Genomic DNA, 19,218 nt, shown 5'->3' on the forward strand with positions numbered 1-19,218 from the left:
GTGTTTATAGGATTTAAAGCGGATTTAAATTACATGTAAAATGGGAACATAATTATTCTAAAAGCAACTCATGTTAACACCTTAATCATAATAGGTCTAATTGTCTTTTTCAGAATAAGGTAAATAATTAGATGACTGATTTCCATGTAAACATAATCAATAATAGATGAGGATACAACCATAAAATGCAATTTACTGGCATAAGCACGTAATATGATGCATTCACACGTTTAGGACAACATGTTTTGTGTACATTTCCCACAGCAGCACATCCACCGTTTCCCATAATCATTCTGTACTCAGAAATGCATTATTAATTGCTGTAAAATGACATGCAACGATTACTCTATGTTGTTTCTAATTATTTTCATTATTGATTACTGTTGATTTAATCGATTAGTTATTGCAGCTAAGGTTACTATCTCTCTAACAGCCCAGGTGCCACTGTCCAATAACAACTTCAAATGGAGAAACCATCACATTCTGTAGGAAATAAGGGATCAGAATAAATCCGAATGGAGACCTACAATATGGTGCACTGGGGCCCATCTGATTTACTGTGGCCTTTTTACCGGGTGCGAACTCCACAAGGGCTGCCAGAACTTACAGCTGCTCGACTCCACCCACGAGACATGCTTTCTACATACCTGCAAAATAAACAGACCCTGAGCCTCACAACCGAGGCCTTCAGGTTACACAGAGAGCAATAGTGAGTGACCCAGGGAACACAAACACTCATTTCTATGCAACAAGATGCCAATCTGATTCCTCCTGCAGCTTTTCTACGAGAGAAGCTCTGGCCAAGTGTTTCTGACTGTGTCCTGCAGTACTACAAACAACGCCCTCATATGCCGTGTTTCCACTGAAAATACCCAGAACACTTGTACCAGGAACTTTTTTTTCGCCTAGGCTTTCTTCCCCCCAGACATATTGCTTTCTGTGTTTCGACAGCGGTCAAACGTACAGTGAAGATCAGGCAAATAGTCTGGTGACGTAGATCTGCTGGCGTTTCTCAATACAAAGTTCGCAAATTTCGGACTTCGCGAGTTCGACTCAGGAGTGAGATCTCCTGCCGGATGGGATGACGCAAATCCGGTAATTCTGCGAACAGCAGCGTACTTGATAATTTTCACGTATATTTACAATTTTCGCGTATATTTACAATAAAATGAAATAGGATATCAAACACCACTGACTCCTTTCGTTTTCATTTACACATATTAATGGCCGCAGAAATGTAGTTCAGGGATATGCGTAGGCCTATATAGCCTACATTCCAATGAAACTAAATATTATATCAAACAGTATTGCTTCTTTTTATTTTCATTTTAACATATAGTTAAGTTGAATACAGTCCTAAGATTACCTGTTAGATTTACCCACAACAAATTATATGTTATGCTTAACCACTAAAGAGACATCAGAGCCAGCAACACACATCAGAAGGTCTAGCCGAGGTGAGGCTGCTCTCTGCGGATCGAGTGGAGCTCACCGTCTCCGAGATCAGTGAAAACACATTTTTATAAATAAACCACAGATTTGAGTTTTAAACAACTACATTCTCGCCTGAAATACTTTTAAAACTACATTTCATGACACAATAACAGTAATATTTTTTTAAATCATCTGAATAAATGGTGATTGAGATCACAATGCTGCGTGAACTCAACCAATCAAGATGTTTAATGCCCAAGTCCCGCCCCCGAAAGTTCCAGAACTTTGAAAAAGTACCACCTCGCCAGCAGGGACTTTCTGAGGGGCATTGTTTTACCCGGAATTGTATTTAGATCCTAAACCACACCACCACAAACCATACCTACCACAAACCCCACCCACACACCCATTTAAACCACACCCACACACCCATGTAACCACACCATCACAAACCATGCCTTTTCAAGTGTGCAACTCATTGCATTTGTTGTTTTTCTGCTGGTGGTTATCAAACAGCGCTGCATTACTGTGGGCGCCCCCTTCTGAATTTATGGATGAACTGCATGTATTCGGTGTAAGGGCACATGCACCGAACCGAGATATTTGTACAGTGATGGTTCGGTACGAATACATGTATCGTTACACCCCTAATCAACACTACTCATCTTTACACCAATAAAACATGCAATACTTTGTCCCGGAACTAGAGCTGTGTGAACAAAAGCCAGAACTAATGCCGTAAAGGGTGTGTCGTAGTGATCACACACGTTATCGCGTGATTTTTTCACCAGGTGTTTTGAAGACAGAGCAATGTTCGCGATGAAAAAACAAATATGTGCAAACTGTAATTAAGCAGAGATGTTATTTCCTCACTATCCGCACTGAAGCGGAGATCGTTCGCCAGCTTCAGTGAAAGTATAACGTGCCTAACGTTTTTGACTCGTACATTAAATGTCACATCCTGATGTCACGTGTCTTTACGGGACCTTTACGGGTTGTGTGTGAACGCACGCACATATTCCGGGTAATCACTGGCAGTGTGAAAGTGCAAAATCTAGCGACCCGGGAACAATTGCCGGAACACTTTACCCATGTATTTTCCTGAATCGCAGTGTGAAAGGGGCTCAAGACTTTGTATTTGGTATTTGGACAAGGCAGCAATCAAAATAAGCCACACCCACAACAACCACACTCCCTACAAACAAACCACACCCACAACAACTACACTCCCTACAAACCACACTCAAAACCACAACCACTACAAGCCACACCCACAAGCAAACAGCCAATGTCAGAGGACCCTCCCCCTGGGAATCACTGATGTCATCACTAGCACCACTCTTCTGCTAATCATACTTCACAGAAATCATACTGCAGAACTTATTTTCTCATTTAAAAGGATTTTAATTATGAAAACAATAGCCATACATGCAGAAAAAAATCACCTACAAACACTCATCTTACACAGCACCCCCTTTTTGACTGAAACGGGAGATTCAGCATGCTCTTGTGATTTCTTGAGGGGATTCAGCCTGATTCCCTGGGTTTGCTGAGCTTCCCAGCAGCTTAACTTCTACACGCTCTGAGCGAGGACTCCCGACGGTCACAGACAAATTGTTTGCAGGCTGGCAAGTTGAACAAAGAGCACAGCTGCCTCGTGTTACTTCACAGCAGAGACAGCCAATCACTGCACTCAGGAAACTAAGAGGGAGGAATAAAATATTGGCTTATGCCTCACACCTACATCAGATTCAAATCATTGCCACAGATGTGGAAATGTTTGGAACAGGATGGATTTTCACATTTTATCATATGACAATTAATATAAAATAAACAATTTAACCTTGTAATCAGATGAATCTAGATACAAAGCTCCATGTCTTTTTAATGCACCATGATGTCTAGCATAGCAAAAGTAAAACTGATTTCATGGTTTAGTAAAGGTCTTTCATGAGGAGGAAACATATTTTGTCAAGAAGTCAAAGTGCATGTAGACAGACCATCAGTCCTCAGGACAAGAGCTCGGTCTGTGAGGAGCTGCTCAAAAAGCCCTCGTCAACATCTGCTCTGCTCTGTGTCTCATTACACGCACACAGCTCCAAGAAAACAACACACCACTTGTGCTAGAACGAACCAACTAGACTGTAGATTGACTGTGAATCCATCCTGCTTCTGTGACACTCCCAATATTCTCCATGAGCAGATAAATGATATGCATATAAAGCACTGGGCATTGAATAAGGAGACCGAACACACTGAATCCAGCTCAGTTGCCTCCAAGAATTTAATGGGTTCCTAGGGCATTTCAACAACTACTTTTAATTTATGAGCTGTTATACGCATTTATAGTAATAATTTTACAAAGATTATCATATTTTTGTGTCACTTTTATTCCAAGATCCTTGAATATAAAACATTTTCCAGGCATATTGATAAAAACTATATAACAATCTCTGACAACCAGCAACTGTGTAAAACCAAGGAGAAAACTGCAGGGACCAGATTTTTTTAATGGAAGTCAACCTCTCTGTGTGAGTGAGCAGTCCATGGATCCGCAGTGTCAACTACTCCAAAATCCCTCCATAATAATGGGTTTATTTTGGGAAATGTAAAGAGTGCGTGAGCAGACAAAAGATAAAATAATGTCGGAAAAAAAACTTTGCGTCAGATGAAGCAAGAGACTCCAAATGTGTTATTTTAAGAAGAAAGGGCAAAGAAAGTGCAAGGAATCAAGATAGTTGAGGGCTGCCATATAAAAATGGAGTCGGAAATGAAGAACATCGAGAGCCAGGGAGTCCCTTTGGACCCGTGCTTTCCGAAAGAGCAGCTCGATTTATCATGTGTGAAGTGCAGCTCTCCGTCAACACCTTCAACGATTAAACCAGCAGACATGAGCACAGAACTAACAGAGCCTGGGCCAATCATTCAAAGACCCATGAACCTCTTATTCCTGTCCCATCGCCAAAGAAATGTGCACCTCAGACGTTATATTCACCTCCAAGTGTGTTGGAGAGCATGATGCTGCTTGAGAGGGCCACGATTTTTTCTGAACTTGGGGATTTCTGTTGTAAGACTAAACCTGTCTTCAAACTCAAAATCCCTAAGAAATGCATCGACTGATGTTAATCACATTAAAGTGGTTCAGCTGTTTTTGCAAGAGAAAAATGAATGTCATCATATCGCACATGTGCATGGATTTCTGTACATCGTGCACAATTTTTTGTACAACCTTTTTCATATTACACAACATTTTACACTATTTCTTCTCCTCAAATGGGTCATAGGCAGAGACGTATAGTAACGAAGTAGAACTACTTCACTACTGTACTTAAGTACTAAAAGGCGGTATCTGTACTTTACTAGAGTATTTTTTTTTCTCCTACTTCCACTTTTTCTTCAGTACATATTTTCGCTGAGTTTAATACTTTTACTCCAATATTTTTTTTATGTGCTGCATCATTACTCGTTACAATTATAAAAATGTTACGAATCATTCCATTACAAACCACTGCCAGAACTGTAGATGGCAGGTTTGATGAAGCTGCCACATCATTGAGCGAATCAAGCGATTAAGAAGACTGCGCGTGCTGACTGAACTGCTGTGAAGAGAGAGATGAACACCGAGCCGAGCCAGATAATGACTCGTTCACGAGTCAAGAACCGGTTGCATCGGTTTTCGGATGACCAGTAACGTTAGTTCTTTCTGACAGTTCGATTCAATAAACTAGTTGAAGAAAACAGTTCACCGATTCTTTTGCGCTCGACGCAAGGGCGTCATTAGCGTTGACTGCACCTGGGCTCATAACATTAACACAGAATCAGTTCAGAATCAATCACCAAAAGAATCAGTTCGGTTCCAGACGCTCTGTGTGTCGGTTTGCTTCACGCTAAATCACACATGCGCAGTATCATCAGCTCCTCGGTTCACGAATCGGACGCGTCTGACAGAAACGCTTCTTGACTCGTGAACGAGTCATTATCTGGCTCGGCTCTGTGTTTAAACCGTTTAAAACGATTCAGTTCGATTTGGTGAACTGTTTCAAAAAGATCCGGTTACATCAAACGATTCGTTCGCGAACCGGATATCACAAACTGCTTTGTTTTGAACTGTCTTACAACAGACACAGAAGAGAAGACAATGCTGAATAAAGTCTAGTTTTTGCTATTTTTGGACCAAAATGTATTTTCGATGCTTCAAATAATTCTAAATGACCCTCTGATGTCTTACGGGTTTGAAACAACATGAGGGTAAGTTATTAATGACATAATTTTGCAAATTGGGCTAACTAACCCTAGTAACAGTTTTTTGTTTACAAGAAGTTAGTCAAAGGAATTGTTATTGTCCTTTAGGTTAATCATTTGAAATAGTAAAAACAATGTTCAAACTTTTGACTACTTTCTTTAATAGCTACATAACACAACACTTCTACTTTTACTTTCAGTACTTGAGTAGTAAATTTTCAAATAGACTACTTGCAATACTTAAGTACAAAAAATGTTGAATACTTTAGTACTTCTACTTAAGTGTGGTGCTTAAAGAGCACTTCTACTTCTACTCAAGTCACTTTTTTGATAGAGCACTTGTACTTTTACTCAAGTATGGGTCTCTAGTACTTTATACATCTCTGGATATAGGTATATCAATTCACAGGGAATAAATAAACTGATAAAACATGTACCTTGGATGCATTTTAAGTTGCTTTGGATAAAACTGAAAAATGCATAAATGTATGTAATGTGTGTTGTTGTTGTTTGTTTTGTGTTTTAAATAGGAGTCCTCTCGATCATATGTTGCGGTCTTCTCTTGTGTGTTATGCTGCGTGAACTCAACCAATCAGGATGTTTAATGCCCAAGTCCCGCCCCCGAAAGTTCCGGAACTTTGAAAAAGTACCACCTCGGCAGCAGGGACTTTCTGAGGGGCATTTTTTTACCCGGAACTTTATTTAGTTCCTGGTTCCTGAAGTGGAAACACACAAGGACCAGCCCAAAGTCCCTAGTTCCTGGGTAAAGTTTGTGCGGTGGAAACCTGGCTTATGGTGCTTTATAATGTATGTAATGTAAAAATAACACAGTAATAATATGGGATTTGGATCGGTCTCGTCTGAAAGATACCCGAGGAGGCACAAAACGCCAGTATCGGAGACGATACCGGTTCTAAGTATCGGATCGATGCATCCCTAACTGATTGTGTAACTATCCACTTTTTGTCATGTTGGCTGCACAGGAACTGGCACGGTTCTAGTTCTAGGAACTCGGTGTGGAGGAACCAAATGAGCTCTTACTTCAGAGTAGGGTCTCAAACAGAGTGCTTAGAGAGCAAAAGCGAGGTGAAACACAGTCACAGGAAGTGAGGAGGGGACATTATGAGACCCCTCAGTATCTGAGTCACCCTGACTGTACTCTAATGCTTTAACAGAGCGTCTCTGAGACACAGATCTGCACAAAAGACAAGCCTGCAATTAGCCAGACGCAAACAGAACCAGACTCCACTTTTATTGCCACCGTCGGGGTGATTGTCTGATAATGAGAACTAAAAAGGGTTACTTATTAAGGCCTGAAGACTCTTCCTACCTTACTTGGAGAGAGGCAAAGACCTCTCAGTTTGATGTGGCTTGTAATCTTTCTTCACAAACAAAAAGTATTCTCATCTCTTTAAATGTTACGGTTGATCCACTGATGGCAGATGGACTATTCTGATGATATCTTTCATATTTATCTGGACCTTGACCGTGTAAGTTACTTGGCAGTCAATGGGACAGTCACAAGCCTCCCGGTTTTCATCCAAAATATCTTAAATTGTGTTCTAAAGATGAACAAAGCTTTTAAGGGTTTGGAACGACATGGTGATAAGTAATTAATGACTAAATGTAAATTTTAGGGTGGAGTATACCGTTAATGATGTTTTCAGTGCAATATTTGACCAGAAGGGTAAAAATAACAGTTACTTTCACCAATTACGGCTTTGTATGATTCATTAATATAAAACAGTGAATAAACTGACTTGGATCTCCCTGTGCATTAAACGGTTTTACTGCACACCTGCCAGCCAATCAGAATCCAGTATTCAGACATGCCATGGAAAACATATGTTAAAATAGAAAACCCCACCACAAAATAAATAGCTTCTGTCATCATTTACTCCACCTCAAGTTGCTCCAAACCTGTATGAGTTTCTTTCTTCCGTTGAACACAAAATGATATGTTTTGAAGAATGTTACCAACCAAAGTGTTTCTGGTCCCCAATGACTTCCTTAATATGTCAAGTCAATGGCTACCGTCGACTGTCTGGTTACCAACATTCTTCAAAATATGGTCTTTGTGTTCAAAAGAAGAAAAAACTGTTTCTTCCTACTTCTGATCTTGGCAGCGTAAATCACCAGCCACTTTCGCTGAATGGAAAATAACAGCTCGGACACTCAGATTTGATTGAATACAGTAAATAATATTAGAGACAGAATGCCAAGGATGATGTTCCTCATTTCTTGGTCGATATATTTCTTTAAACGTCTAACATGAGTCACTACAGTTGGACTTGGAGCGGCATCATCTGGTCTTTATTACTACAGTAAAGCCTCCAACTGAACACAGTGTGAAGCGTCTTATGTGTCGAAGCCGGGCAAAAGATCCATGTACAACTGCTTGACCAGCGATCTTCAGGGTTAAACCCCACCCTGGGAACGTCTGAGGGGAGATGGGTGCATCTGTGTGTGTTTGTGCTGATTTCAATCAGAGAGAAGGGAACAGTAAACACCACGGCATCAAACACACGAGAGAGAGAGAGAGAGAGAGAGAGAGAGAGAGAGCTCATAACATAAGCCACGAATGATTGCACCGGCCGAGAAATGAAACGCAGATGTCATTGTGTACACTTTCAATAAATAGAGGCACATCTAGTTTCACTGTCTGGGTTCAATTAAGTTTGAGGCCATCCCACTGATAAAATGACCAGCATCGCTTGGCTTTCTAGAAGGGTCTCATTATTGACTTGAACCAGCATTGACCTCTGACTTGTATATTTTGTGCTACAGACATGAACGATACCTCGAAATATACAACTGGATGAGAAGAGGGCGATTCCTTCTGTAAGTGATCTTATCACTTTTGCCTGGCAGGAACTGAAGGCTCCTACAACTACATAAATGCATTATAAAAAGTATTTTTAAAATAAAAATAAATTAAAATATAAATTTTATTACATACATTTAAAAAGTTTGGGGTCAGGAATATTTTTTTAAATGTTCTTGAATGTTTTTAAGTCTCTTATGCTCAACAAAGCTGGATTTATTTCATGGAAAATACAGTATAAATCATAATATTGTGAAGTGTTAAATTTCAATTAAATATTGTAAGATGTAAGTTATTCCTGTAATGCACAGCTGTATTTTCAGCATCATTCCTCCGGTCTTCAGTGTCACATGATCTTCAGAAATCATGAAAATATGATGATATGCATTTATTATAAATGTTAGAAACAGTTGTGCTTCTTTATATCTCAAGTGGAAACTTTTTTGATTAATAAAAGGTTAAAAAAAACAGCATTTATCTGAAATAAGTAGTGAAATTTGTAGTATTTTATCATTACTGCCCGTTTTAATCAATTAATTTTTTTCCTTGCTTAAAAAAACCTGTATTGCATATAGAATTTATGTATAAAAATATGATTCTAGATTATGCAAAAAAACAAACAAAAAAAAACAATCAATGCAAGTCATTCATTTTGTTTCATCACATCATCCATAATGTTTCCTGTAGTTCATTTTAAAAATAAACATTATTTTTTCTTTTTCCAATTTTCAAAACATATTTAGCTTCAAATGTCATGTAGGTTTGGATCAAAGTTTAAAAGATTGGAAATCTAAATCTTATGTACAATTATAAATGTTTTTAGAAAAGATGTTAAATTGATAAAAAGTGACAGAAAATACAAGTATGAATTTCTTTAACAAATATATGAGAATTTCATTTGTCCATTTTATTCCCAAAAAAAGTCTTTATCTTTCATCTGAATGCAATAACCTCTAAAACAGCTTTCCTTTTCAGCACGAACCCCTCGAACACTTGATCCCACCCAGCTTTATTCTTTTATGAAACACTCTTTTCATAACCCAGTCATGACATATCAAGGTTTTACTACATAAAGACACATAAAACACAAAAACCATCTTAATGTAAAAGGTTTCCAATTGTTTCTCATCTAAAAAGATGATATTGCTGAACTGCTGAGGTCTGACACACACACACACACACACACACACACACACACACACACACACACACACACACATGTTCCCTTTACGGTAATTATTTTGAAAGCTCCTGCTCTTCTGAATATTGGAAACAACATATCCTACACATCAAGGATAAAGGTTTCGGAGCAGGGCTTTGTCAGAAAATCTTTGTCTCTTCTTATGAAACGGTTTTGTTGTGCGGTTCATGTTAAACGCTGATTCTGTTAAGAGTTTGAGCAAAAATAGCTCGAAGGAAAACAACAGTCAAGCGTTAGTTTTTTCCTACAGCTGTTTTTCGGGACAGACGACAGTCACAACACTGTGAGACTGAACTGTACAGGTTTACGTTAAAGAGAAGAGGCTCCAAGAGGAAAAGAGGCAGGCGATGGTCGACCGTTACATACTCGTGGAGGTATGCGGTATTAAACATGAGGCAATGTCCTGTGACTGTTTATGAGGCAAATTAAAAGCAGATTTCAGAGCGTATCATTAAAGAGCCCAGCATCTCAGCAGCTCCACATGAAACAGCAGTTTGCTGAAAACACACTTCCATCTTTATCAGAGCGTGTATTCATCAAGACCAATGTACAGTACTGCTTTCAGACTGAAACACCACATCACTGTGCCACACTCCTCGAACTTTACATCAGTTACATCCACGGGAAGAAACCGTCTCTGCCAGAATCTAAACTCAAATTAATCAGTTTAGATTTGTAGAATTTGCAGCCAATCAGTTTAATGTCTACTCATTTACAGAATTTGACACGGTTTAGAATGTTAAAACTTGAAACAAAATATCTATCATTTACATCTGTTTAAAGGGATACGCCAACCCAAAATCAACATTTAGTCCTTAATCACTCGTTCCAAAGCCGTAAAAGCTTTGTTCCTCTTCAGAACACAATTTAAGATATTTTGGATGAAATCCGGGAGGCTTGTGACTGTCCCATAGACTGCCAAGTAACTTACACGGTCAAAGTCCAGAAAAGTATCAAATATATCATCAGAATAGTCCATCTGCCATCAGTGGATCAAACGTAATGTTATAAAAAGACAAGAATACTTTTTGTTTGCGAAGGAAACAGAAATAAAACGACTTTATCCCTTTATGCCCATCCCTTTAAATACCATTTTGGGGAGTGATTTGAAAACGTATTTTCATGATGACTGAATTATATTTATATTATTATATATAAAGAAAAGTATTTTTTTTTTATCTCACAATTCATTTTTTTTTCTTGAATTTTTTTTTTCATCAGAATTGTGACACATAAACTCACAAAGGTAATTTAGATTTTTTTCCCCCTCACAATTTTGAATTGTAAACCCAGAACAGTGACTCCATCTCTCAGAATCACAAGTTTATATCGTGCAATTCTGACAAAACAATTTTGGTTGCAATTTCCCAGAATTGTGGGATATATAATTCTTCTGGGAAATAATATCAGATTTGCAAATTTTCTTGCAAGTTTCTGACTTTATTTCTCACAATTGCAAGTTTATATTAGTAAAAAAAATATTCGGTGGCAGAAATGGGCTTCAGTTGGGTTTAATATTCCTGTAACAGTGTGGGTATTTTCCTTATGCTTAATTTTCATATGCTGGTAATAGAATTTGTATTTACTAAAAAATACAATTGAATATCCCCCACCATGAGGGTTTGGGCTAGAATATTAAAGCGTCTCCTGTCGTTTGGATCATGAACCCAATGCATTCTGATTAAATTCCTTGGTGGCAGTGTGAAGCCGAGCATGCTTTGGGTTATTAGTTTGTTGATCCGCGGTGAACACCTGCTCCAGGCCTGACGCTGACGGATGGAGATGAGAGCACACATCTAGCGCTGGACGACGTCTCGAAACACATCCCTGATTCATGAAGGACCACAAACACCAACTTTATCTGGATTATTCGTTTCTTTTTCTGTGGGAGAGGTCGAGGGAAGGACGTTCGGTAAATTCCTGTTAGTATGTAAGATCTACAGGAATTATAAATGTCTCTTTAAGTGCCATTCATTAAAATGGATGTTCTTGCACCATGAAGCTGTCAGAATGCACGCTACAACAGTTTTTGATCTATTGCGGTTTTGATTGTTTCAGTTATATGCAAGTCCCTGTTCTGTTTTTATACAACCATGGAAAAATATGATGCTTAATGATATAATGAATCAGGATTATGGGTAAAATAAGATTTCAATAAGATTGCATGAGCCTCGATATACTTCAGACTAAATCTGCGGAAAACAAAGATGCTCTGAGAGGATTCAGTGGTTAAAAACTTCTAGAAAAAGAAATAGTTCACCCCCCCAAAAAAAAAAAAAATATTGAAAGATGATATCCCAGATGCAGATGAGTTTGTTTCTTCATCAGATCTAGAGAAATGAAGCATTGCATCACTTGCTCTCCAGTGGTTGCTCTGTAGTGAATGGGTGCCGTCAGAATGAGAGTCCAAACAGCTGATAAAAACATCACATTAATCCACAAGTTACCCACAGCACTCCAGTCCATCAATTAACATCTGGAGAAGATAAACGCTGTGTGTTTGTAAGAAACAACCCCATCATTAAAGTGTTTTTAACTTCAAACTGTTGCTTCCAGCTAAAATATGAGTCCATAATCCATAATAACACTAGTTGTCTGGTCTGAATCAGGAGAGAAATCTGCACAGATCAAACACAACAGATCTGTTGGTGAAGTTTAATGTGAGAGACAACAGATGATTTTCACTGGAGGAAGTGTTATTATGGATTATGGACTCTTATTTTGTCTAGAAGTGAGGACTTCAAATCTTAACAATGGATTTGTTTCTTTCAAACATGCAGCTCTTCACTTCTTGAGACATTAACTGAGACATTGTGAGGTTTTTATCATCTGTTTAGACTCTCATTGTGACGGCACCCATTCACTGCAGAGCATCTATTGCTGAGAGGGTGATGTAATGCTACATTTCTCCAAATCTGATGAAGAAACAAACTCATCTACATCTTGGATGAGCTGAGAGCAAGTAATCTTTAAATTATTTGTCATTTTTAGGTGAACTATTGCTTTAAAACAATCACACCGTCATTGGTTCGTCATCTAATAGATGTTCTACCTTCTTTAACATGGAAATCTTTTTTGGTTCTTTACTTCAAATCATGAAGTTAGACAATAAAATCAATAGATTGGAGAGTCAAAAACAGTATAGCACCTCACAGCAATTTCACTTTTCTTTCTACTCCTGAAAAAACGAGTTCATGACTGTAACTAACAAAGATTGAGGGTGGCTTTAGAAACACTTTCCATAAATCTTAAAGACATGCAGATATGCTTTCCATACATGTAAAAAAAAATGCTTTGGCCTGCAGGATTCACACCTTGTGAAATATGTTTGTGGACTAAATAAAACGTGCTGATGTTTTACAGGTACGCTTCAGACTCCTCAGACTCAGAGGACCAATGCATTGACAGAAGTGTGAGACGGGACCCGAACAAGGCTCTGAAGCTCAAGCTGAGAAATCATGTTTCTGCACATTTCAATACGGTCTCTGAACAACTAAACCTGAAGATCTGACCCGAAGGTTTGTTTGGGAGTTGAAATGTTACGGCATGAAACTCGACTCTCCAACATTGATCAATCGGAGAATGTGAGCTTCTTCAGCTCCAGTCTTCTCGAAAGCATCCGGCTGAGCCAGTATCTCCAGTGAAAAACACCGCTCATATGAACACAACAGAAGCATGAATAAGCATTTCGCTTTTTGTCCGATAGTCTATTTTTATCCGTTATGCAAAGTGGGAAAAAATAAGTCCAACATAAGCAGCAGAGTGGCACCAGAGACAGAGACGCAGGCCAACTTTCCAACAGAAGGCAACCGCATTAATGTCCTTCTCCTCCAAACAGAGATTAGTGCTGAAGGACTGAGTCCAGCGCTGGGTGGCCTCTGGAAACATCTCGCCTCGCTGGTTAATCTAGCGTTTGGATGACTCGTATAAAAATGTAGCATTTTTGATTTAATGTGGTTAGATAATCAGTATCAAATCAATGGCTCCCGGGCGATTCTTTTCCATTTTAATCAGGTTAATGCAATCGCTCCAGAGCGAGGACGAAGGAAGAGTGCAGTAATATGTTAAAGATTTCACAGGAACAGCCATGAACGTCTTGTTCGTGTTTCAGTCAATGACCCGAATCAAAACATGGATCAGGGTTTTGTTTTCATGCTGCTTAAAGGACCAAGGTGAAGACACGCTCTTAACGTAGTAATGCATAAAACAGAGCATGCAAGAGAAATCTGTCATCACGACACAAAACAGTTGCACAGAGTAATAGATTTTATGGTATGAATCATCAAAAAATTAAAAAAATCAATTATTTTGCTATTGCATCATGTTTGTATAGTTCATAGAAAGCGATTAAGCTCTTATCAGCAAGCTTTTCCTCCAAACCCGTCTGGTTCTCGCGCTGGGGCGCTGTTTGGATTCGAGATGCTCTGGATTAGGGATGCGAGGGTTCAGTAATGTTACAAAAACATTTCCATTGCACAAGCACGACCGCGGACTGGCTTGGCAATCAGGGACAGATTTCCTCTTTCTGATGTCTCTTTCTCGGGACGGCAGCGAAAGCGTTTTCATCTGCTCTGAATCATCTCTGCTCTGCATTCATCACTCCACCAAAACTCATTTCCAGTTCCACATTGGTTTCCATCTTGCAATTACCATAAAAAGGCATTTCTAATACTAGTCATGATCTGTCTGTTTCTACTGGTCAGTTATATAATTATATACAGAATAAAGCCTCAAAGAGCGTGGGATCAATGCTAACCAAAGCATATCAGCCATTCCTACAATGCATTTTATTTAGAAAACAGAAGTATACTTAGAAATATTTACATAATATTTAGATTCAGAATTGTTTGTTTCCTTATTTGACCTTTTAATTCAGACATATATCAAACAACAGTTCATTAAAACATTGCTTCAGCTTAGGTTCACACTGCATTGAAAAATAATAAATAATAATATTATAATAATAAAAATAATAATAATACTTTCATTCAGCAAAGATGCATTCAATTGTAAACAAAAGGTGACGAGTAAATACTTTTACATTGTTACGAAAAATATTTCAAATAAATGCTGTTCTTTTGAACTTTCTGTTGGTGAAAAAAAGCCAGAAAAAAACATCAGTTTCCACAAAAATAATAAACAACACAAACCGAATAATGCTAAAAATACAGCTGCGCATCGCAGAAATAAATTACATTTCAACAGATATTTACGTACAAAACACTTATTTTAAATTGTAATCATTTTTTATTATTTTTACTGTATTTTTGGAGCAAATAAATGCAGCCTTAGTGAGCAGAAGAGACTTCTTTAAAAAAAAAATACAGACCTCAAACTTTATCTGTAAACCGTTTTTAATTGAAACACCTCCTTAATATTACAGAAGAGGTGTGTGTGTTTAATAAAGGTTACAGACTCAGATCAAGGCGTGGGTATGTCTCGCTCTTTCCCACGGCTAAACTGGCTCTCTCCAAAAGTATTAAAGGATCAGCTGCCTTACTGCGCTCTTTTCTTCATGACGGACGCTTTGAAGATTTCCCCTTGCCCTGGTCAACTCTGGATTAACTGACTGAACTCTGGGTAACACCACGAGCGCGTCCAGCTCACTTCACAGCTCAACACAACCGTGCTTCTCCGCTGTCTTTGAGTCAGGACTTTACCAGTTCAGGTCAGATATAATAGATCATATAAAAAAACGTTTGCGGAGTTGTTTTCTAACAGTTGTGCTATTCCTGAATTTTTGTTATCAGAATGTCTACAGACTTTTTTTATTTAATTTTATTTTATTATTTGTAATTCACATTATTTTAAGTCACTAGATTCTCACTTTGTCACGAGGCCAGAAATCTTAAAGTCTTGAAACTTGAGCTTATTTTTACTGAAACTAGTCAAAATTTCTCGTTTTCATTTCACATGTTGTAATAAAATAACTAAAACAGAAAAAAATGTGCATAAAAACTTTAACAACAAATACAAAGTACTAAAACTTTAAATATTATTAAAATGAAAATGCAAAAATGAAAACTTTTAAAATAGGAAAGTAAAAACTAAACTAGTTTTTGGGACTCTTAAGGATCTGTAAGGTCTGTGCAAAATTTCAGTAAAAAATGTTTTTTATTATTTATGTATTTAAAACATTAAATAAAAAAATGAATCCATAAAATTTACATAATTTTATGTGTTTTAATTTCTCCTTGATTTAAAATAATAATAATAATAAAAAAAATCTCTGAAAGCACCAAAAATAGTTTGTACTTTCGTTTTCTTAATATAAATTTCTCCTCTCCTCTTCATATTTTAGAAAAGGGTTCCTTCATGGTTTTTGGAGGGGGTTTGTAAATAGTTTAGGACCCCTGGCTTCCACCAAGCCCTTTTGTCTTTTAATGATCAACACAATCATTCAGCATTAACTTCCAAAAACTGGAAAGTGTAAATATGCAAACGTCTGAGAGGCGCAGGCGTTAAACTCAAAGGAGGAGGCATTACAGCGAAGGATCTGCACATGAAGAAACACAAGCCCTTCAGTCAATCCTCTGCCCTGTGTGAAGCTGATTCAGTTGTCTGGGGCTTCAGGGCTCTTATTAGCAACTGAATCAATTAGCACGTCAATGGGCTTGTTAAAGATCTCCCACACCTTTCTGATGGTTGAAAGTGTGAGTCAGAGGAGCTGGACCCCCTGCGGACCACAGAAACACAGACACCCCCGCCAGGACTGAAGATGAGCCCATCCAGCTGGGACGGTTTCAGACGGTTTCTAAAATGGATTTATTTTTTCAAGCAAAAACGCTCTTATTTTTAAATTGGACACTGACACTTTGATTGTTTATATCATTGCAAAATGTGACCTGTATTTCTGCACTGCTCTTTATTATAAAGTTGTTACCCTGGACCGCAACATAATGGTCCATTTTTACAACTATTTTGAAAATCTGGACTCTGAGGGTGCAAAAAAAAAAAAAAAATCTAAATTGAGAAAATCATCTTTAAAGTTGTTCAAAATAAAAAAAATAAAAATTATGTTTTGATATATTTACAGTAGGAAATTTACAAAATATTTTCATGTGACATGTTCTTAACTTAATATCCAAATGACTTTTGGCATAAAAGACCCATGCAATGTTATGTTGGCTACCGCTACAAATATACCCCAGAGACTTAAGACTGATTTTGTGCTCAGGGTCAATGTAATGCATCCAACTTCAAATAATTATATTATACATTACATTCATATACGGTGATGTGTACAATATAGCAAATTTCAATACAATTTATTTTAAATAATAATTATTTTTTTAAAATAATTTTAATAACCTTTACAGTTTTAATTTTAGTTACAGTCTTAGTTAACTGTAATACCCTATTAAGAAATTATCAACATTAATGCCATGATGAAACAATGTGCATCACAAGCACAGACAGCTTTGAAGGCATTCGTTTAATAATACCTAAAAACAAGATTACGTTCAGAAAAATAAGAAACCAGCAAAATTATCATTTTTAAATATTGTATTGTTTCTGTTTTCATTTTATTCAGTTTTTTTTGTCAGCGTTTAAACCCAATTATTAAATGAAAACACAAGAACTCAACAGCGCATGCGCAACCTTTCCAAATGTTCCCATTCTGAGCCGTTCTGAAAACCCGAAATTAATTAATTAATTATTTTTTAAAAGCATCTGTGCATCTCTGTTGTTTTTACTTCTCGCGTTTATAAACGCAAAACTTGTTCAGTCACGTGGTGCGCGTGCATGAAGGAACGCCTAATCAATGATGAGCTCATCTCTTCACTCCAGGCGCTCAATCTGCAGCTCAGGGTGATAAAGCTGGGAGGACACGTCCCATCCCCCTTTAAACTCCAGCCAAATGGCCAAAAAAAGAGCGCACATTCCAAACAGGAAATCTCAACATCTGTCCCCCTCCTCCCTGCGGGGAGGAAATTAATCAACAAGAAATCAATCCCAAAATATGCATCTGATTACCAACATCAGACCCGAAGGCTCTCGTGTAACACCGATTCAACTAGATTTCTGAGTGCTACACCCAGAAACAGTGCATTACATGAAATGATCTGGATCTGCTTAGAACGCATTCAGTAATTTAACAGAAAAATGACCAAAAGCATATTCATATGATAATAAATCACTGTCGATCAACAATACGGCATGCAACATTCAGGCTACTAAAGACTTCAACTTTAATGAAACATTTCTTTGGATAGGTGGTTCGGATAAACTTGTTGAAAAGCAAAAAAAACTTTTTATTGTTGCATTGACTCTTTAAAAAAATAAATAACTATTTGCCTCCTTTCTTACAATGTTATTTCTCCCAGCACAAACCAGCGCGTTCACATCAGGTTTAAGGAGAGCTGGTGCTAAACGAAGGAAAGTGTTACCTGTGAGTGTGCATGTTGTGAGAAGGACTGCTATCAGCATCAGAGCAGCTCTGGCTGTAATCCTCAGAGTGTGCATCCTTCCTCTGGAGCAGCTGGATCTGGGATCAGCGCGCTCAAACTTCCAGATCTCTGCGCGAGCGATAAGAGAGTCTGCGCGAGCGAACACAGCGCGTCCGGTCTCAAGTGTGCACGGAATCAAACTCTTTCTGATGGTGCGCTTGCAGAAGAATAACGCGTTTCATCCCGCTCAGTCCAGAGGTGCTCGTCGACCAACGGTGATCCCGTTCAAGTGTCCCAAAGTCTCCTAATGGAAAAGTGCAGGAGTAACTCCAGCTCCTCTGGACGGAGGACGGGTCCATCGCGAGGGAGGGAGCGAATCTGCCAATCCTACTACAGCAAAGACGCCGCTCATGAATATTCATTATCCTCAATCAGCAGGCCCGCTTGATTTGCTGGAGGAGCACGTTGATTGGCTGATGAATATTAAAGAGGTCACGTGTCACGACGCTCCAAGAAGGTTACCAGGAATTTCTAGCCATAGTAGGATTAGTGAATTTGAAATGGGATAAGAAATGTGAAAACTTTGGAAAAACACGACACCTACTGGTGAAAAAAAAATTATTACAAGAAAAAAAAACTTTAGCAGGGATGCGTTCATTCATAATTTACAATCAAGACGTTTGCGTCGCTACAAAATATTTATGTTTCAAACAAATGCTGTTCTTTTTAATTTTTTATTAATTAAAGAATCCAGAAAATATGGCCAATCTTTGCAAAACTTTAAGCAGTGCAAGTGTTTTAACAATGATAATAAAAATAAATTAATAATCGATCATCAATAACTTAAATAAAAATCGATAAAAATGAGAAGAGGTTCAAAACATTTTTCAACATTTAAAACCTGACCAGACATCTGTCATTTCAAATTCACATGTAAAGTATGTGAATTATACAGTTTGTGTATAATCTCTATACAGTTTAATGAGTGTTTAATAAAGTTTCATTATACAGGGCTAGGAACAGGGTTATGTATCTGTATCTCTGTTTTTGAGATTGTCAGCTGTGTGGAAGGATCATACTTTCATAGCTGACAGTATTTAATAACCAAATAAAATTATACAACACTA

The 19,218-nt window shown here is 37.9% G+C and overlaps 1 protein-coding gene across 1 annotated transcript in view; it reads right to left on the reverse strand.

The window, feature by feature from the left end:
* LOC113109558 (tyrosine-protein kinase transmembrane receptor ROR2) overlaps nt 1-18,448 on the reverse strand; it is a 67,576-nt gene extending 49,128 nt beyond the window's left edge. The window contains 1 exon segment of the mRNA XM_074559932.1: nt 18,092-18,448. Within this exon segment, the coding sequence (XP_074416033.1) occupies nt 18,092-18,167 (76 nt within the window). The 5' untranslated portion in view covers nt 18,168-18,448.
* Between the last annotated feature and the right edge of the window lie 770 nt (nt 18,449-19,218).

This window comes from Carassius auratus, chromosome 10 (genome assembly GCF_003368295.1).
Source record: "Carassius auratus strain Wakin chromosome 10, ASM336829v1, whole genome shotgun sequence".
NCBI classification, from domain to species: Eukaryota; Metazoa; Chordata; class Actinopteri; order Cypriniformes; family Cyprinidae; genus Carassius; species Carassius auratus.